Here is a 22,862-nt window from a genome sequence, read left to right on the forward strand (position 1 = left end):
TAAACTTGTGGCTCATCCTCATGGACATAAGATAGGTGTTCTACTTCCAGACATTATTATCAACTTCCAGCATGGAAGAAGAGAAAGAACAAAGGCAGAAGGCACCTGCAGAGCTAGGTCTGCCCTGTTATAGTTTACTGTCTCGTGACTTCTGCACACATCTCATTCTCCAAAACAGTGTCACATAGCAACCTCTCTCTGCTGGGGAAATGGAGAACTAAAGTTTTCATTTTGTTTTGGCTAAAACTATTTCCCAAATCAGAATTCTGTTAGTAAGGAAGAAAGCTAGTGTGAATATTAGGCAGGTAACTAGCAGTGTCTGCCTCAGATAAACATTATTATCCTCATTTTACAGTAAGGGAGACGGGGTTCCAAAAGGTTAAGTAATTTGATCATAGTTCGATGACTCTGGATTTGAATTCAAGCCTGTAACTACAAATCTAGGGCTTTTTGTTAAGCATTTGTTTAAAACATAGCTAAAACTTTAAACTCTTTTGACATATAAAGAGGCAAATCAGATTATTCAGAAAACAAGCAAACTAATGAAAAAAATTTGTTAAAGATTCTGGAGAACAAGGTGGAAGTAGGAATGAGAAAGGGGAAAGGATGAGATTTTCTGTGGGACTAACACAATCCCATGTTTAAAAAACAACAACAATAACAACAACAACAACAAACCTCTGTGCTTAAAGCAAACTTAAAGGTTATGGCACATATTCAGGCTGATTTTCTATCATTGGGTAAATATTTATTGCCTTGTGGCTAGAATTCTTCTGACCTGGTAAAACTTATTTTATTGCCTGTATTCATTCTTACCTAGTGCTTGAGAATTATAATAGTTATTAATTAAACTAACCCGCAAAATCACCTCTAATTGTCGTTGTTATATGTTTTCTAGAATAATTCATTTCATTGTCTTTTCCCTAAAAAATCACACTGAAAGGAAATAGTCCCCTCTGCCCTAAAGGGCAGGGCCACCATAAATAATGACGGGAATGAGGCTGTTGGATATTTCTTATAAGCTCCCAAGAATTCTGAGGTTGGAAGAAAATGGAGAAGACATTAAAAATGGGTAGCCAAGATCTCCAGTGTAGAGGGCAGGGTGTGGTCTATGTGAGCATAATGGCAGTGGCAGTTGTCTACAAGACCATATTACCCAGTCTAAGAGCTCTGCAACAATACTTAACTGGTCTTTGGCACCTTGAAGCTTGTGGCTTTTCCCCTATGGGGGCAGGATGTGTCCTTACTTTGCTGTGTCCTTACTTTGCTCTGTCCTCACACTGAACATTGAGGAGTCCCTTCCCTCACTTCCACCTCCTTAAACATGGCTAGCTCTTGGCACTGGACATGCTAACAATCTGGCAGAAAGGGATGGGTGAATGAATGTGGTCCTATCCCTGGTTCTAGCTACTGAGCATAGCTAATTCATCCCCAAATAGTCATTTGGGAGCTACAAAGAGTAAATTAATTACACTCCAGTAAGTTTAAACAGCAGCAACAAGGAGATGTAAATAACACAGAGACTGAACCTGAAAAGGACTGGGAGTTGGAAACCTATGTAAAACATATTTGAGATAAAGATTCTGAACACAGATTAAATTGGATTGAAACCTGGGAAAAGCAAAAACTGGGTTCCTTTCAGAAGATCTCAGAATACCCTTGTCCCGCTTGCTATTAATGCAGTTTACAAGGTATGCTTGTACAACCATTGAAATAATAAAATCTTGAAAGGGTGTGGCTTGTGGAGCTCTGGGCATTTTAGATTTCCACTGGGGATATGGGACTAGGGAATTTAATCTTGCCAGGGGCTCCAGGAGCTTCCTGAAGCGCTGTCTGGAAAGATGAAAGGAGGTGCTTTTCCAGAGATTTTGAGGTATAGTTTTTAATCACCCTTCAGGCTCCTTGCAAGTAGAGAAGAGGAATAAGAATGTGCTGAATGTGCAGTAAGCAGATAGTGCCAAGAAAAACTGGAATGAGGAGAGATGGAGCACAAGTACAAGAACTCTTAAGATCTGAAGATTAAGGTGAGGTCTGTGGAAGAGAGTAGAGTTTCACCCACTCCTGCTTTGAAAGTGCATTAAGAAGTCAACAGACTTTCACAGATACACATCACTAGAATCTAACTACCAACATTCAGCAAATATTCGTTGAGAGCTAAGGCCTAGACTAGAATTCTCAAGTTCTAGTATAAAAATCACATGAGAAGCTTGTTTGAAATGTAGATTCCTAGATTCAGCCATAATCTCTATTTTTATCAAGCAGCTCCTGTGATTTGAGATCAGTGGCTCATAGACTGTCCTAGTGACTGTAAAAACTAAACGTGGTCTCTTCAAAAATTAGCATACAATCAAATTAGAGACTAGACCAATAAAAACAAAATAGAATATTCTTTTGTCACCTCTTGTTTGTTGTTTTGATATTGTTTTGCTACACTCCTAAATTCATTCATTTCTCAAATTCTTTGGCCTATTTACTGAAGAACAGTAATATAAACTGGAATTACAGAACTATCAGGAGCAACAATATATAGATTCTAGACCTGACTTCTCCAATAATTTTCCATTACTTAGAGCAAAAGCCTAAGTGAGCCTGAGTAGAAGAGGGAAGGAAGGACAGCTCAAGAAGGAAGTGACTTGCAAGTGATCATTTCTTTCCAGAATTTCCTTTTAAAATCTGAAGATCAAGCACCTTTCTTCCAGAGGAAGAAATTACTGGAGCCCCAAAGATCCATAAGATTCATTCGGGCTATGCAGGAACTTTAAACTTTTTTCATCAAGACCCATTCTAAAAATATATTTCAAGTCACAACCTAGAAAACACACACACAAACAGAAATACACACACCATATATGTGTACAAGTGTGTAGTGTGTGTTTATGTGGGAATGTATGGAAAACGAAAATGTTTTATAGAACACTACCTTTATTATTTTCTATGCTCTGCCTTTTCTTTTCCCTCTTCTTCTCTCTCCTTCTCCCTCCCTTTCTCTCATTCTCTCTTTTTCCCCCACCCTTCCTTAATGATAGTCATGATACCATAAATAGTTTTGCCGTGCTGTTTGAAAAACGCTAGGGTAGGTGTAGGATTCTAACCGTCTGAGTAGGAAAGAAGGGGAAAAGAGCTAGAATTGGAAAAGAAACTTATTGACTAATTTTTCCTTCTTTCTTCCTCAGGCAATAATTCTCTTCATTCATCCACTGCCTATCTTGGCTTAGATAGTATCCACATACTGTAGAAAAGAGTTTATTGTCTTAGAGGTTAATATATCAAAGCAAGAGAAATGCTAGCAAAATATACTGATAAACAATGAGTCTTTACTTCTTAACAGGTTGGCCTCCTTGCTGTCTTGCATGTGGCATGTTCATTTTTCCTCAGGTGTCTTTATCTACTAACCCAGAATTCTAGCAACCCACCAAATCATTCTCTTTGCCTACTCCTCTTACCTTCAGGACTGCCAGAAGAGGTCTATGCTCATTTTCCCAGACCTTAAAGTCTCCTGAAGGTATAGAGAGAACCCTCCATTCCCTAGTGTTCTGCTCAGGTGGGTGCAACCCACTTCAAAGGTAAGAGAACCGATGCTGTTATTTATTTTACAACCAAAGCTCTTATTTTCATCACTCGGAAATGAAATAAGAGACTTAAATGACCCAAGATCTCCACAATCAACTTTTTTTTATCCAACCTGCAAGCTTCATTTTCATTGCAGCCATTTTACTATGTGCAGTAAAAACATTCACAATTGTTTGTTGTTGTTGACTGAATGTTTAGCCTAGAAAAATATCAACTATATAAGCCAATTTCATGAGTCACTTTTCATTGCAGAGGGAAAAAAACTTCATCCTAGCCCCACCTTGGTCAGGACACCTTTTTATCTCCATAAAGAAAAACAATTCAACCCAGATTTCAAGCACTACCCAGCTTCCTTCCCACACATATCTAATTAAAAATGTCTTCACTGGCTTTTTTTTTTAACCATCAAGCATCTTGCAAATGAATTCTCTTTCAAGACAACTTCATTATAAATATTATTTTTATGGTAAAATTATTAACCTCAAAGTTTCTATCCAGTTATAAAGCAAATAACTGGTTTTACCCCAGTTCTTTTAAGTATATCATGATCCACTGAATGTCTGAAAGCACGGAATCTATCAAATGCAATTGGGATGATGTCAAAAGGACACAGACATTAATTTGAAAAAGTTCTCATATTGGGGCAATGTGGGCATCAAAAATAAAATAGTAATAATGGTTATAGATTAAAGCACAACAAATATATAAAAAATCCATGAATTCCTTAAGACATTACAAAAAAGAAAGTCATTGACCACTTCTGGAGTTTGCTAGGATACCAATTCATTATTCCGCAATTAATAATTAAGAAAATCAAGCATTAAAATTAATTTACTTTATGACATTGTTTTATACATATTTGCAACATCTGTGTGACCGAAGTGGATTTGGCCATACTTGTAGTGTAAGGCTTTAATATATTTTCCCATGATGTAAACTCTTGCCTTCTGATATGATTATGAGACTAATCTTGCCTAATGTTGCTTTTTCTATAATTTTGCATGTATAAAATTATTCAGTATGGCCTTTGTATTTGACTTCTTTCATGTAGGATTTTACTTTTAACATTCATCCATGGAGGAATATTTCATTTCTTTTTATTTCTGAATAATATTTCATTGTATGTATTTACCACGATTCGTTTATCCATTCACTAGTGCTTTTCCTGTATCTGTTGAAAAATCATATTGGTTTTTTCCTTTATTCAATTAATATGGTGAATTACATTGGATGAATTTCAGATGTTACACCATCTTTGCAAGATAAACTGTACTGGTCATGCTGTAGTATCCTTTTAAATGTTGTTGGGTTTCATTTACTAAAATTTTGTTTGTTCAAGATTTTCGTGTCTCAGTTTATGAAGGATATTAGTCTCAGTGTTCTTCTTTTGAGGTCTTTCATTGGTTTTGGCATCAGGGTAAAACTGATTTCATAAAAATAAATTCGGAAGTATTCTTGCAATGCCCAGAGACTGGCAGAACTTTTGAGAAACATCAAATTATGCATATTTAAATTATGTATATTTAAATACATGCTTCAAATATAAAACAATCTGTTCTGATCTTGTTTATTCTTTTTCTAATTTCCATAACAAATATCTTATTCATCTTCAAGTCTCGTTTGAAATAGGCTGGATTAGTGAGTAATTTGTAATCATAGATTTCAGAAACCAAGAGCTGAGTAATTTTAGAGATTATTGTCGCTAGATACCTAGAGGGGAAAACCAAGAGCCTTGAAGATTGCCAGACTTTTCCAGAACAGAGTGCCTTCCCACTCTTACAGGTATCCATCATATAAAATTCATTACAAGCTTTTATGGGTAGCAACCATATATAGTGTCTGCTATGTGTATATTTACAATATAAAGTTAATGTGTCCATCCTTACTCTTCTTCTTACCTAGAAGGCCCACACTGATACAATCCAAACAGGGAGCGGCAAAACAATGAAACTCCAGGATCTTGTGGCCTGTGGGTTACTAGTTGAGCTGGGCATGCCCAGTCGCCAGGCAGATTTTTCGATGAAGTGGGAACTACAACAGTGCGTACTGAACTGAGCGCGCAGAGGTGGGCGTGTCCTCGTGGAATTTAGAACGTTGCCGCAGCCAATGGGGCCTCGCGGCCGGCTGCCGGAGCTCCTCATTGGAGGATCCGGAAGGCAGAGTAGAGGGCCCCTGGAGGGAGCCGCGGAGGTGTAGGTCGGAGAGGCCGTGCCCCACGCGTGAGGAGCTGCAGCGGCGGCGGCAACATTCAGCGGCGGTGCCAGCAGTTCCAGCCCGTTGCTTTACTTTTTAGCTGCACGAACACAGTCATTATGCCGAAGAGAAAGGTAAGTCTTACCAAAAAAAAATTTTTTTCAAAGGCCTTCAAATTGTGCTTACAGCAGATCCTGTTATTGCAAGGGGTTGCGCGGAATGCGCTCTGTAGTAACTCGGAAATTGCGAATCTCTTTGCTCTCCACGCTTGTTTTCAGATGCTTGTTGCAGACATTTCTCCCTCTTTAAAACTCGTCCTCATCGATTTCTAAGTGTCACTTTCTTACCAGCGTCGCGGCTCCCCTTTTATTGAACTCATTCTCTCCGGAATGGTTTCCACCGCCAACAAGAAGCAGAAGCTCTTTCCATTCCTCCTTCCAGGAGGGGAGTTTCCTCTACAAACTGCCAGGTTTTGATTAGTGCGGAGGGAAAGCAGCGAGAGGAGGAAAACAAGTACATGCATAGGGAGATTGAAAAAAGATAAATAAGTCGGACAGATGTAGGGGTTATTCCCATGTGGGTCGTGCCCACGGCTGGGTGCGCGACGATGGCTTTGAGGCTAAGGGAGAAGGAAAGCCATGTTTAAAATAGCGCTCACCCCCCTGCTCGCCTCCGCTGCAGACCCGTATGTACCAACTCTAGTGTCAATCAAGGCTGGGACGGCGCAGGCGGGGCCCGTGGCGGCCGGACCTGCCCAGCAGTTCGCGGTGGGAGCCGCGGAGTTGGCAATGTGCAAGACTGACGGCGTCTGGGGCGCCCACAGTGACTGCCAAGGACACTGACCACCAGCTCTACTCCCGCGACCCAAACCGACACGCAGTCGGAGAAGACGGGGTCCGCGCTCTCCGGCACCCCTCCGTGCATAGAGGGAAGTGGGGGCATAATAGTCTTATGTTCTGCTCCATGCGGACTATTATGTCCCCTTCCGCGCAGTCCCAGAATACTAAGTGTCTCGTACAGAGACGCCTGTTTCCCTTGGAGTCCGGCTGCGACTTGTCATTGTCCCAGGGAGGGAAGAGGAGTTTTCCCTCCACCCGGAGAAAACCGATGTGTGGCAGCTGTTTCTAAAAAAATGCTTTGCACCCTCACATTGCCTGCTCCAGTGTTTCCAACAGTGTCAACCAGTGAGGGTATTAAATTCGAAGCGCTTTACAAATACCGTGCTTTATCAGTTAAACACTGTGGGCTGCATTACTTAAAGATATTGAAGCAGTTTTAAAAATACAGAAGAGCTTTCGCCTTATCTGTCATTACTGAGAATTTGTTGGAAACTTGTCTCTACATCACTTTTTAAAAAACAATAATTAAAACGTTTTTTAAAAAATCTAAATTTATTTGTGCACATACTATGCACTTCTTACTGTGGGAAGAGTTTGACTTGCATTTATCTCATTTAATCCTCAGAACACCTTGAGAGGTGTTGTTGCCATTGAACTAGGGTTTAAAGACATACATTATCCAATGTCTCACCAAGCAATAACTAGTACCAAAGATTTAATTAGATGCTGTGGGCCAAAGTCCTTACTTTCAAACATTATTTACTTATTTTCTTTATTTAATGCTGGGTGGGTCAGTAAGAATGTAGGAAATCCAGAGAGACTCTTAGCCTAAGAAGATGGATGGCATATTAAAAGTATCAATACTTGAGATTTATTAAACTTAATTTTTATGAAAGTATTGCTTTTCCAGCCCTGTTATATTAGATAGAGGATATTAAAACGATGCCACCATTTTCAGCATTTTATCTGAGGTTTAATGAGGTTGGGAATTCTAGTAGAGTCAAAGAAACTGATTATCAAGAAATGGGTTATCAAGTTGGTGCCATCTCCTTTCCTGGGAATCGGCAAATTTAGATGAACAGTAAGTTAGATGTGCTTGAACCCTTTATGTATGAGGGGCCCTGATGTGGTAGAATCCTTGTTGTTCAAGAGCTAGAGTTGGTGAAACCATTACTTTCTCTCACTGTCCACCTCTCTTAAGGAAGTAGAAGGGAAGAAAAGAAGAGCACTAGAGAAACTGGCTTTTCATTATTATTTTATTTCTCTGGAAGACAGGGAGCACCCATACAGAAGCTAGCCAGGCATCCTGGTACTAGGGGACCTGTATACAGGCACCTATGTGTTATCCCTCAGGACATCAGAGTATTCATCAGAGATGGCAAACCCTTTCCTTGATTAATAGGAAGGCTTTTCATTTATACCTGGAGCCCAAAGGCCTGGACAGGAGCAGCCACAAATTGAACTTGGCTACTGTGGCCATCCCATCCATCAGTCAAACCTTAGAGTAGCCTTGTGGAATCATTGAGTTCACTGGAACTTACATTGGAAACCGTTGTCATTAGATAAAGCCTGCCTAGATGCAAAGAAAAGAACTGGACACAATCTATGCATAGTTCTTGGAGATCTATAAAGCTGGGGTAACTGCTAAAACATTTACATAACACTCCACAATATTTTTCTTGACTAAAGGACTGCCCGTTCTACATTATAGTTGTTAAAAGTGCTCCCACAATACTTTTTGCCATCTTGGCCCCTTTTTTCACTTTTTTTCCCAGAAATCAAAAAAGGTTATTTAATGAGCACCTGTTTAGGCTGTTCTTCAGAGTAAGAAGCAGCATTAATAATAAAACATTTAGAATAAAAATATAATAAATAAAATTTTAAAAATAAAAACAATAAAAACATTTGTAATCCTAGCATTGTTTTAATTGCTCTCATGAAGCTCATATATAATTCAATGCCAAAGTAGCAGATACAAAATAATTGAATAATGTTAAGCCTGTATATGTGTTCTAGAATATATAGTGTAAATTTTAAAGCGGTAGGATAGATAAGGAAAGAAGGTTGAATTTGAGCTTGTCTTGAAAATGTGTGTAGGACTCAAATATAGAAAGAGAAAAACAGTCATTATCTGTTATCAGGCATTTGAAAGCTCTTCTGATTGTATCTTAACATGACCAGGCTTCAGTCTTACAATTTAGAGGCCATAATATCCACGTTAATGTACAACAGCATTATGACATTCCTTAGTCATATCTTTGTGAGTTTTATCTCTTTGTATGTATTAGTCATAGCTACGTTAAACCAAATGTTTTTTTTTTATAATTGCTGTAGTATTTTTTGAAACAGTACTGCACTCAACAGTGTGTTCTTCAGTTAACATTAAATCTCTGAGTTTGTGAGAGTTAAATAAAGTTGAGTTTCTTATATGTATTACCTAACGAGTGGTAGGTTATGTGCCACCACCCATTAATAGTGAGTGGAATAGCAGGGAAAATTATAATATGCATGGACTCAAGTGGTGGTGGGATAATATAATATATGACTGAGTTCTAGACTGTTCTGGTCAGACATCCAGAGATGCCTGCAGTGGTCACGTTGTTAGGTGATGATCTGGTGTTCTACAAAGAGACATCAGCCAGTGAGGCCTAGAGTAATAGATCTGGCATGATTAGCAACAGCAAACACATTTTGACATCCTTCCACTTATTTTTACAGTTCCTCATTACTAGAACTATTGGAAATGTCTAGTGTGTCACATCAGAAATTCTCTAATGAGACATTTTTTTCTAGGAATTTGGGATGTAAACACTAGTGTTTCTTTACACTTAAAGGTTTAAAGAAAAAAAGACTGTCTGCCTCTAGTTTTGAAATATTACGTTTTATCTCTTTCCTTAAAATGGAATGGCCCAGTAGTGCTGGGCTTGGGACAAGGGATGCTTAACTAATAATATTCAAGATTTCTGATTATTCTTTCATAAGAACATCACAAGTCATAACACCAGAGACAGACTCTATAAATGAAAATGAAGATACATTTGACTACATAAAGATGAAAATGTCAATATGGCAAAAAAAAAGAAAAAGAAAAAACACTTAAAATTTAAAAACTTATGAAAAACTGGGGAAAAAATATTTGCACCACATATTACAGAAAAAGGTTTGCAATTTTTTTTTGGCTTTGGCATGTGAATATCCAATTGTCCCAGCACCAGTGTTGAACAGGACAATCCTTTTTGCACTGAATTATCTGGGTACCTTTGTTGAAAATCAGTTCATCATAAATGTAAAAGTTTATTTGGGAGCTCTAATTTGTGTACCATTATCTATATGTCAGTTCTTACATTAATACCACATTATCTTGGTTACTATGGTTTTATAGTAAGATCTGAAATCTGGTAATGCCAGTTCTCTACTTTGTTCTTTTTCAAAATTGTTTTAGCTATTATATCGTTTACATTTTCATATAAATTTTAGAATCAGTTTATAAATGTCTATAAAAATGACTGCCATGATTTTGATAGGGATTGAATTAATCTATAAATCAATTTGGGGAGAATTGCCATCTTAGCCACATTGTGTTTCCTTGTCTGAATATGAAAGGGCCTGACATGTAGTATGCTATCCATAAATGCTTACTGAGTTTAATTGAGTTAATATTGATATGGAACTTATATTTGAGTAAAAACTCCAGAATGGCAGGGTTGTTCATTTTATTCATTCACTCACTCACTCCATGTTAAATAAACATTTATTAAGCATCGCCTTCATGCAAGGTACCATCACCCTGGAAAAGTAAATGATTTTTTTTTTCAATCTCTTTTAAAGTGAATGAGTAAATGCCCTTATTTTAAGGTTCTTTCAGTCTGACAGGGTAGGTAATATACATATACAAGTATTTATAATTCATGACAAGTGATAATAAGCCACAAGAAAAGCTGTGAGCTATGGCGTATTTAAAGGTTTGACAAGACCGAATGTCCAAAGAAAAAACACTGACAAAAAGTTGTTTGGTTAAAAGGGTTGGGGAGTTATAGCTTTTCTTTTTTTTTAATCTTAAAAGAATCAGTGCTAATTTATTACTAAAAGATGATTTGTCATTGGTGTTTCTGTGAAGTCTTGCTTTCTTTGTAGTATGAGGGAGTTAAATTCAAGGCCTGTTACTACAGTTTAGATTAGATTGTATACAGTAGCCATCCTCCCTCACTAGTAAAGATTCAGTGACTTCTTGGTCCCGATCCTTTTCTTTTAACCACTCTCCTGTGTTTTAACGGTGGTTGTCTGGTACCATGTTTCTAAATTGGCACACGTTATTTGATTGATGACTTAAATTTGAATTAACGTTGTAATCCTTCTAATTCCACATGAGCATGAAGTCTTTGATGGCTCTCATCTTTTTCCCCCCGCCCCCCCCCATAGCACCTAGCACAGGTACTATAACTATTTGTTGAATGAGTGCATAAATGAATTGTTTTCAAGAGAAGAAAGTATAATTATTTCATGTGGTCTTTGGGGAGATAGTTCAGTTTGGTCTGGCTTTACTCTTTGCTAGCTGTATGATTTAGAGCAGTTTACTTCACTTTTCCCTAAGCTTCTAAGTTCTTAATTCTTTGATACTCAGTTTCCTCATCAGTAAAATAAGGATAAAATTATGTTCTACCTCATAGCATTGTTAGAAGAATTAAATGAAACGGTGAAAAGTTCTTAGCACAGTGCCTGGCATGTGTAAAACAGCCAATTGGATGTTCATTATTGTGATGATGATCATTTTAATTATTAAGAAACTACAGTGAAATAATAGGCTCGTAGTAGGCATCAGCTTTTATTTTATAGGACAAATGGCACACACAGCCGATAGGGAGCAAGCATATCTTATCCTGGATGTCTAATTAACTACGATTAGGAGTAAATGTTCAGCAACCAAATAAGAAATGTAGTGCTTTTGAAAGAACATAAGCTTTAATTTGGTGCATTTTTACATGGTTGATTTTTCTTACAGAAAAAAAAAAAAGTTAAAAAATATTTCCATATAACATTAAAATTCCTTTGGCAACTCAGATATCAAGTGATCCTCTTTTCCTATATTTTCTCCCTAAAACACTCCTTTTATTTATACCAGAGTTAAATATATTCCACTTCCCTGTAGGTTACAATTTGGAAAGGGTGACTGAAATAAACACCATTTAAGCTGTCTGCCTTCAGAATATCTAGTATGTTGAAGTATGATGTTAGTCTCCTGAGTAATTTAAAAATCAGTGTTGAAGATAACAAACCAAATGAAAATGTTGAATTCCTTTTTCACTGACTGCTTATTTACTGTACATTTCATTGTCTTCTTAGAAGGGTTCAGTTGAATTATATATTGGTTCATAGTCAAGATTTTTATTGAGTCTGATATTCTTATGTCTGTGGACATGTGAAGAGGGCCATTTAGATATGCCCAAGGCAAATGAATATTTAGTCACACATAAAGTAAATGATATGCATATTCAGAAATAGGGAAATAGAGAAAACAGTTTTAAATTTCAAAACTGGTTCTAAAATTTAATATTTTAAAAGAAACATACCCGTAATGACATATAAATATATTTATTACTATTAAAATTTAAATAGCTACCATATATTGAATGCCTGGATGTACCAGACCTGAGCTATGTGCTTTATATTCATTAGGAATCTTTGTGTTAATAAAAATATGTATAGTTATTAGAAATATATATAGCAAGTATTATGTTGTAATTTCATTTTATTTCACTTTATTCTCACAACAGTTCTATGAGGCTATCCTATCACAGACAATGATATTGACAGCCACAGTAAATAACAGTTAGGTGGCTTTCTATGACACAGGCACTGTTCTGAGCACTTTGCATCAATAAACTGAATCCTCCCAACCACCCGAACGCTCAGTTATGTGTGAACTCTTCACACTACCATTTCGCAGAAGGCACCAGTGATAGTGAATGGCCAAGTTGGTATTGCAGTCCTAGAAGTCTGGCTCCAAAGCCTGTGCTCTTAACTATTAAGCCTTTGGCCTTTCTCATACACAGTGAGAGTATTGGAATTTGATGAGATAAAGGAATTTCCCCTGGGTCACACAGCTAGGAAGTGATAGAAGCAGGAATTCTAACCTAGCCCTCTATTACTCAGGAATTTTGCTCTTAACCATTCCACCACAATACTTCCTTTGGCAACTCAGATATCAAGTGATCCTCTTTATTTCTAATAACCTTATTTCTAATAACCTTATATATTTTTTATTTAAATAAAGGTGCCCAATGAACGAAATGAGGCAGAATCAAGAATTATGTAAACATTTGAGTGTTAAACATTTTAAACATTTGTTTAAAATGGTGTCTTTATTAAGATACTGGCTGATGCTATTGATTCTAAGTGCCAGAGAAAGTTACTCAACAAGTCATTATTATCTGTGATCAATCCCTAAGGCAGGCCTCAGGGTTCAGGCCTCTGCTTCTGAGAGAGACACATTATCATGGAGCCTTCCGGGTATTTCAGTAACCGATGGACTGTAGGGTCATATACAAGGTATATTTATACAATTTCCTCACCCAACTATTGATAATTGCTGAGTACTGGGTATCTAGTAAGACTTCATATTTTCTCAAATTCCACCATGAGCTGCTGGATTTACTATTTCTGAAATACATTGTCTTTGTTAATTTTTTATATATAGAATAATAGGGATACTCCCCTATAACCAGGAGCATATAAATACACCTGAATATTATACAGTATATTGAGAAATTGTAATGTAAGTATTAAGCCACCGTTTCTTAGGCATTGGATTTAAAAAGTGAGCCAATGCTTTTGTCTTTGGAATCCATCAAATAAGAATAAAATCTTTAGAGCTTGGAAAATCTATTGGACCTAGGACTAGATGGATTTTTATTTCAGTGTTCTGGATTACTAGTTGATTAATTTTTAATTACAGAAGGTATTTTTAAAAGATACACGGTGATATTATTTAAAAATTATATCTTGATTATTTTGACCCCATACAAAGATGAAAACAAAGTCTACTCTGAAAGGTGTTGTTTTTTTAATTTCTTTTTCTTTTCTCGCTTTTCTTTTTTGCAGGGGTGAAGGCAGATAGAAGCTATGGTTTTTTTACAATACTGGACAGAATTAGTTAAATTCTGCTTTGTGGGTAGTGTATTGAGTATGGTGGATCCCGGAGATAAACATACCAAAGATTAAGGTGATCCAAATGTGAAGTTTTAAAGACTCCTTCTAAAGTTCCATATATATGTATTAAACTGTTAGCAGTCTAATACATCTTTAAACTATATTCTTTCTGTCTACTTCTCATTGCTTTTCTTTATCTCAATATAATTTTTAAGTTTATTATTTCCCCTTACAGTGGTCACATTTCGATCACATCAGAGCCAGCTGATTAGTTTTGTAAAAATACAAGGAACATCATAACTATGTTTACCGTTTGCTAGAAGTTAATTCAGCTCTGGGTAAAGGTAACACCCCTTTACGAGCCCTGTTTAGTGCAGGCTCTGCCACTCTACCAGAGTAAAGTCACTTGACCTCTTTGAACCTGTGTTCCTTATTGGGGAAATGAGAGTATTAAGACCTCCCCTGTGTACCTCAGTGCTATTGAGAGGATCAAATACAAGAACAATGCATACGTACATTGAAAAATGTAAAGCACTATAAAAATTATAAAATGACTTGGTGTTTTGCATTTAGTTTTCATAATGAGTTAAAAAAATACTTACATCTGTATATGTGACCATTTAAAAACCTAGAATAGAGATGAAGAACTACAAGTTAGCAGTTACAAAACAGCCACGGGGATTTAGAGTCTAGGATAGGGTATATAGTCAGGATTATTGTCATGGTTGTGTTTGGAGCCAGATGGGTACTGGAGTAATCAGGGAGATCACTTCATAAATTATATAAATGTCTAACCATTGTACTGTATACCTGAAACTAATATAAAATAATTTTAAAAAGAAAAAGAAAACCCCAGAATAATAAATTTATGTCCATCTCAACAAATAGTATTTTTAATGGGAATTTTTTTATTGTTATTCCATGAGGCTCACAAATGAGAGGAAATAGGAAACACTCTATTTATACATTATGTGCTCCTTAGCTAAGTCTACAGATTAAAATATATCCCAACTGGAAGCCCTTTGCACTTGTAGCATCCCAGATCTGCACCCAGTTTTGAAATTAGGAAAATTTACACAAACCACTTAGAGTGGTGTAGTGGTTAAGAGAATGAACTCTAAGCCAGCCTTCCACCTATCAACAAAATTACCAGCTGAGTAATCTTGGGCAAATTACTTAACCTCTCTGGAATCAATTCTTCTTTTATAAAATGGATACAATGCTACTTTACCAACCTCATGGGATTTTGATGAGGATTGACTCGTTTAGATCATTGCTTTGTACATAATACAATATACATGTTTATTAAGATTATGATTATAATTATTCCTCTGGGTCTTTTCTCCTATTCTTTTCTAAGACCCCAATACCTAACATCCCTGTAATATATACCTGACACTTCCACAGTGTAATTAATAAGTATACAAGTAGCTATGTAAGTAAGGTAAGTGAGATCTTCCTGTCCATCCTCTTAGTTTTACTCTTGAGAAACTTTAGCCCAGGGACATGAGATATGAGGCAGACTGGAATGCAGGCTTCTGACCTCATCCAGGTACTTCCTTCATGATAGTATTCCTTACGAAACCACAACACTGAAAAAGATAATTCATGAAAGAGGCAACTCAGACCAAAGAGATGTGTAAAATATTTTAAATTATTTATTTTATATTAGTGGTAACTCCCATTATTGAATTATGTATATTTATGCTTATAAAATTTCATTAAACATACTTGAACATGGCTTTTTCTGTATTTACCCGAATACAATGTGAGATATTTTTCCCTAAAAGTATCTCTTAGAAAAAAAGAGATTTGCTGATTTTTTCAGTTTATCCAAAGTCTTTTAAAGCAGAGTTCTTACTCAGTACTTTTATCTTGAACAACAAAATACATACTAGCCTGACATGACCTTAATAAGTAACAATTTGGGTTTATAGAAGTTGATGGAATTAATAGACACAAGCAAAGGAGGAGGTGGCAAAGAAATCTAATATTCATTTGATTATTAATCCTCTGCATGTGATAGCTCAATTCTAAGTGTTGGATTTTTAAAAATTATTTTTAAAAGCAAGGCAGAGAGTTGACTCTATACTCAAACCTCATGCTCATGCTAACGAAGTTCTGTACAACTTATCCACTGACAAAAATACAAAGTTAGACCTTTTAACTGCTAAAACAAAATTTTTTAAATTGGCAATTGCAGAATTGTGGAGTGTTTTTACATTGATCTTTTGCGTGTGCAGTTAGCAGTACGTTTTGCGTGTATGACTTAATAAATCCTTGAATCATTAAAAAAATGGCAATGCAAAAAGGCAATGGAAGGTCTTAAAATACACCTACAGAATGAATGGAAAACAGCCAGGCTAAGGTTAAATGATGTTAAACAAAGCCATTAGCCTGGCTTTGAATAAAATTTTTAGTGTCTATTTCATATGTCATAGGCATATTTGAATTTAAGGGAACTGCTTGTTAATTTGGAAAATGTCATAAGAATTTTGTGGACAGGGCCCCCATTTGAGGAGGGAAATTAAGGTTGTGTTAATTAAGTAGTAGAGTTATATGTTAATTTTAGCAGAAGAGTGGTAGACTTAGTTACAGACACATTTCAGTCTTTCTTTGGTTGAGTTATTTGGATTTTTTTTTTTTGGTCCCAGAATAGTTTTTCTGTGTTTCTTTTCCCTAGCCTTAGATTTGTAATAGAAAAATGTAAATTAATTTTAAAAGAAATTTTAAATAATAAAAAATAATAATTTAAAAATATTGGCCAGCAAATTAGAGAAAAATCACCCCAAAGTAACACATTCCTCATACTGAAAGAAGTGATTGTTTGTTTATTTGCACTGTTATATCTACTCCCAGCTTTTCCATATTAGCATAGATAACCCAGAATTTGAGACCAGATTTTTTTCTATGGCTGCTGTCTGATGGTAACTTGATTTTCATACATTTTCTAGGCTCTTAACTAATTCACTTACATTATAAAGTGATAGCCCTTGTCACTAAAAATCTTAGAAGGAAAATTCTTTTTGGACTTTTTGGAACTTTAATGTAAAAGTCCAGCACTCGTTGCTAAGAATCCTGAGTCCTCCTTTTTCTTCTCCTTTGTGGCTATGAAACATGGCATCAGCAGATACTGGCCTTACACTTCCCAGCTTCCTTCCATACCTTGCTCTGCAGTGACAAATCCACAGGCCAGTGCCCTCTAGAAGTGTTCCCAAGCAACCGTTGAAGGGCATAGGATTTTCCCATTTTCTCTGAGACCTTCCTGAGTTTGTAGGGAGAAAATTGGGCTCTTGACCCACACACTGCCCTCTGTAGGGTGGTAACTGCCATTTATTAAAAGAGAAGCTCAGCAATTGGGTGATTTTTCCTCTTGATTCCTTATGGATGGTCTATAGAATAAAAATTCCAAATTTCTTTTTTTGGTTTTCTAATAAGGGCTGCTGGTCCTATTGTCGTCTGAAGGAAAATACAGTTATGTCCCCTTCGGTACACTTTAGCGTCCTCAGATGCAGGACTCAGGCATCTTTGTGTAAAGAAAGAAAGGGAATATTACAGTTGATCAGTTGCTGAAAGAATCCATGCTCCCTCTGCCCCACTCTCCTCCTACAGCGCAAAAGGGAGAGCTTTGAATCAGTGTTGTAGGCCCTTAGTTTCCCATCTTGCCCAACTCCAACTCTTTCATATCAGCACAGATGAAGCAATTATGAATTATATGTCTTGAGCAGAAAGTGGAGAGGCAGTGTATGAATCAGATTTATAAGTATTTAAGAAACACGGAAAGTACTGTGAGTAAACCTAGTCACGGATTTTGTGTTAGGGAGTAGACATGGCACTATTAAACTGGGCTTTGCTTCTAGTCTCTCCCCCTTCCCCCATATTGGTAATATTTTTGTATAAAAAATTTAAATACAGAAAAATCTAGAAAATAACATTTCTATTTAGCCGCCACTCAATTCATAAATTTGAATATTTTTATCATATTTGCTTCAGATCTTTTTAATAAATAAAATGTTACAGATAAAGTTCAAGTTCGAAACACACTCTTGGTTCCATTCCCTTTTCAGCCTCTCTAGAGATAATCATTATCATGAATTTGGTGTGTATCGTTCCGGTCCATGATTTTATGTATTTATGATATATATGTCATATATAAATCCATAATGTTCATTTGTACATGTTTTAAAATTTGTGAAAACACTCATATACACATATTGTTCTGTTTTCTTTCTTCTGTCACTTGACGTTATAATGAATGAGTATAATTTGTTTAAGTATGTGTTTGGACTCTTTCTAATGACTTATTTTGTGGTTTCTATTTATCATATGTTTTCCTTTGTTTTTTTTTCTTTCCATCCCTGTCATTTATTTCTAAAATTTCCTTAATTTCATTTCTCTTGATTTGTAAGTTTACAGATCCTATTTCTAGCTTTCAATTTTATTTTAACAAACTCTGTCTGTATCATCCTGCAGAGCAAAACCAGGACCGTTAACTTCTGATCTATTCATCCTACTCTCATCTTTTGTGGTAGTCATTGTAACTGTGCTGTCCAGTATGGAAGGCAGTAGCTTCATGAGGCTACTAACCACTTAAAAAGAATGAGCTGAACTTTTAAAATTTTAATCAATTCAAATTTAAAACTGGTATTAGATCCAGCTATTGGAAATTTTAAATATGTTTGAAACAACCCAGATAAGTAAAACTACTATAAACTTTATGTACTCTAAATACAGATCAGATATTCCTGGTGAAAACTTAGCATCTGAATGAAGATGTGCTGTAAGTGTAAAATATATGTCAGATTTTGAAGAATTGGTACAAAATTTGCGAGATATTATAATTTGTATATTGATTACATGTTGAAATGATAAAATTTTGTGTATTCGGTTAAATAAAATATTACTAAAATTAATTTCTATTTCTTTATACTTTTTTAATGTGGCTGTAAGAAAATCTAGAATTACATCTTATATTTCTATAGGACAGCACTTGTCTAGAGTTTCTATTGAAACTTTAAAATTTAAACACACAAAAAATAAGTATTATTATCTACAGGTAATAGACTTACCAACATTTTATACATTTCTCATATATTTCTTCCATCTGAATTCATTTTTTATTGCTAAATTTGATCCTTTAGTAATAGGTCCTTATTGAAAGAAAGGCTCTCTTGATAATAAACTCTTAATATTTTTATTCTAAAATGTCTTTACAGTATTTTGCCTTCATTCTTGAATGACAACTGGGTATAGAATTCGAGGTTGATAGTTTTCCTCAACTCTTTGAACATTACTCCATATGTTTTTACCTTTGTAGTTGCTGATAAGTAATTCTTTATAGATAATCCACCTTTTAACTCTAATAATATTTTTCTCATTTTCCTTTTATTGTAGTATTTTTTCATTATATTTCTTTATTTTTATTTCCAGTTTGTGTGAGCTTGGGGTGAGCTTTCAATTTGGAAACTCAGGATTTCAATTTGGGAAAATTCTCAGCTTATGTCTTTGCCTTTCTACTAAGACCTCTGTTCTCTGCTTGAGAAATGACTATGTTGAGCTTCTCAATTAACCACTGAGTCTCCTGACCTCTCTTTCACATTATTCATTTCTTTATTGCTCCTTGTTCCCTTCTGGGCTAATTTCTCAGTAGTCTGTTACAATTTATTATTTTTTCTACTGTCACTGGTCTAGTGTTTATTTTTCAAGTTTTTCTTATTTCAATTAACCTACTTTTATTTTCAAAATTAGTAATTAAAAAAAAATTAACTGCGTGTTTTATTTTGCTAAGCCAAACATTGAGCCAAGTATCAGTTTGCTTTGTATTTTTTCCTCATGGGAACTCTATTCATATCCTGTGTAAATAGTTTAATTTTCTAATTAGTTTGTTTTAAAATTATTGTCTTTAGTCAATAAAAATATATTGAGGTAATTGGTGTGTCATAAATCTATTTTTCCATTGTATGCAGCCTATAAAGGAGTTAGGTTTGAGCTGTCACAAGCATAGGCAGGTGCTGCCCAGGGGCTGGATCAAAATCAGAAAACACATCAGCTGGGGTGGCAGGGTGTTTAGCTCTCCTGTGAGGCTGGGAGTGTGGCAGAGGTGTGGAGTTGATAATGGAAAAATAGTAACCCGTGATAAATATGTCAAGTTGCATCGAGAAGTGAGCTAGAAGTCAAAGCTAGGCAAGTATGGGATGAAAATATGTTTTTGCACTTGGCTTGGGCTTTCCTGGCATCCTACCCTCATCTCAGAGAATCAAAACGACTAGAACATGCGGGTGGATCCCAGGCACCCTGCCACTGATTGCTAGGTCCCTGTTCTTTAACTATGATAAAATCATCAAAGAATGAAAATTGCTTAAGGTGAATGTACACTGAGAATAGGAACTCACTTAAGTTCTTGCACCACTCCTGGTTAAGATGAGAGCAATTATCCAGATAAATGCACTGTGTGTGCGTGTGTGTGTGTGTGTGTGTGTGTGTGTGTGCATAAATGTATCCTCTTACAATTTTTCCCACAAAATATCTGTTTGTTTCTGTGATGCAGAGAATTAAATAGCTTTTTAAAAAATCTCCATATAGAGTATGTTTTCTAATTTTAAGTACAATTCACCAAAATATTTTCTTTATAGTCTCCAGAGAATACAGAGGGCAAGGATGGATCCAAAGTAACCAAGCAGGAGGTAAGTGTGTCTTTGACATCTTGTATTTATTTAAATGGAATTTTTACTATTGTTATGATTGTCTGCATCTGATCAAATATTATTCCTATACAAGGTTGTTGAGACTACATAAACCAGAGATAAAAGTACCACTGTGTAGTCTCCCTTGGCCTAGGTATATTTCACTTGGGTTCACTGATGAGGCGTTTTCCACTTACTATGTTGTTTGTGTTTCTACCTGACAATCCTGCTGTCTGTTAAAGTGGATACTAAGAATTCCTTCTGGGCAGAAAGCGAGATAATAGGTAAATTCATCAAGAAGAACAAAGTCTGCCTTTCATGGCAAGGAAATAAAAGACTGTTGATTTAATAAATTCTCTGCTCCAGTGAGTGAATTATAAATTACTTTTTAGGTTCTGAATATTTGCCTAAGAGTCATCTCTAAAATCAAAAACTCTGGAAGGATACACAAGGTGTCAAAATATTAAAGTTGGTTTTTTAAATCAGAAAAATTCTTGGGACTTAGGGTAATTAATTAGGCAATAACTCAAAGAAGCTCTGTATTAAAATACAGAAACATCTAAAAAGTTAGGAACTTGGAAGAGATGCTTGCATTTGACCCTCCGTGGTAATCATGAATGTCTAAAACAAGGTGGCTGAAAAAGTAGCAAGTAAGATGGTAACTGTGATGACAGCCATTCACTTTTGCACAGAGTTTGCAGTGTGTTGAAAACTACAGCTTTTATCGTTGAACTTATAAACTAAAAAGGGTCATGAGAGACAAAAACATCTAGTTACAGATTTCTTTGATTGGGTGATTCTTATTGTTAATAATTCAGAGGAGTCCATCATGATAGCAAAACCCCTACACAAGATTTGTACAAGAAAGTCATTCTGCCAAATGCAAAACCTTTAGCAGAATCTATAAAGAAATCATTTAAAAGCAAAACAAATAAAACTACATATAACCGAATCTCCACCGTTGGTTTACCTGGCATTCAGTGTCTTAACAGTTTAGGAGGTAAAGTTTGTGATCCAGAGTCAAGTCACTAAACAAATGCTAGAAGCAAATGCTAGAACCAACCAAAAAAAAAAAGATAAATGTTTGAATTTTCTTGAAAATGGAAAAATATAATTTGTAGGACAGTTGACTAAGTGTAACGAACCTTAATGTTTTTAGATTTGGCCATGAAATGCATTTGGGTTTCTCCTCAGGGAATGCTATTTAAATTGATATGTCAGTCAGAAAACCTAGGAACTATTGCACATAATAGATCTTGGATTAGTCTTTCCAATCCTTTTACACTAAAAGCAATCAAGCTGGTTAGAACATATGTAAAAGAATTTTGCTTATAGAGTTGTCTTATACATACTCTTTTAGGCCCAGAGTTCTTATTATTTATATTACAGGCATACCTTGTTGTATTTTGTTTCACTTTATTGTGCTTCACAGATCTTGCATTTTTTACAAACTGAAGGTTTGTGATAGCCGCTGAAGACTCAGATGGTGGTTAGCACTTTTTAGCAATAAAGTATTTTTTAATTAAGACATGTGCATTGTTTTTATAAGCATAAAGTTATTGCACACAATAAACTGCAGTATATTGTAAACATAACTTTTATATGGACTGGGAGACCAGAAATTTGCATAACTCACTCTATCGAGGTATTTGCTTTATTGAAGTGGTCTGAGAGGTATGCCTATATGCCTTTTTAAAAATATTATTGTTTTTAATATTCTATTATTATTAGATGTATTATATTATTACTAACAAAAATCTTTCCTAGACAAGACCCTACGTGTCATTTAAATCAAAACCAGATTAAAACCCATGATATGTCTTCAGGACATCAAACAGTGTTCAAAAAATGAAAAGGTCTGTCTGTTAGCTGGTAGTTTAGGCAAAGAACTGTCAGACTATATATTGATTGATCCTCTTCACATTGAATTGATTGAATTTTCTAATTATGTCATTTAGAGTGTACAGCCTTGACTGTAGAATGGATATCACAAAGGGGATCCTCTTTTGAAAATCTCTATCCCTGCTGTGATATTTGAAGGACGTAATGCAGAGTTTAGTATTTGGACAATAAATGGCCAAAATAATATATTACAATCATCACATGCAGCAGTCTACAAAGCCCTTTCATGTTCATTATTTTATCCGATCCTTACAGTAACCCTAAAATGAGGGCAAAACAGATTTATTCCTTGACAGAAATATGTTGAGCACCTATAATGCAGCAAGCAGTGTTCTAGGTTCTGCAGTGAACAAAAGAAGCAAAAATCTTTGCCTTCATAGAGCTTCCATTTTAGTGGGGGGAGAGAGAGTGAAATAAAATAATTAGATATATACTATAAAGAAAAATAAAGCAAGGAAAGGGAATAGCCAATGTCAGAGAAATGCTGTTTTCGATAATAGGCAGATGTTATCTTCATTTTTACTGATGC

The 22,862-nt window shown here is 35.6% G+C and overlaps 1 protein-coding gene across 2 annotated transcripts in view; it reads left to right on the forward strand.

Moving 5' to 3' along the window:
- Positions 1–5,712: 5,712 nt before the first annotated feature.
- The window catches only part of HMGN3 (high mobility group nucleosomal binding domain 3), a 26,107-nt gene continuing 8,957 nt past the window's right edge, over positions 5,713–22,862 (forward strand). For both annotated transcript variants that reach the window (XM_006926365.3, XM_006926366.3), the window contains exons 1-2: positions 5,713–5,897; positions 20,381–20,431. In XM_006926365.3, the coding sequence (XP_006926427.1) occupies positions 5,883–5,897; positions 20,381–20,431 (66 nt within the window). In that variant the 5' untranslated portion in view covers positions 5,713–5,882. The remainder of the gene's footprint in view (positions 5,898–20,380; positions 20,432–22,862) is intronic.

Source organism: Pteropus alecto, unplaced genomic scaffold (genome assembly GCF_000325575.1).
Source record: "Pteropus alecto unplaced genomic scaffold, ASM32557v1 scaffold7, whole genome shotgun sequence".
NCBI classification, from domain to species: Eukaryota; Metazoa; Chordata; class Mammalia; order Chiroptera; family Pteropodidae; genus Pteropus; species Pteropus alecto.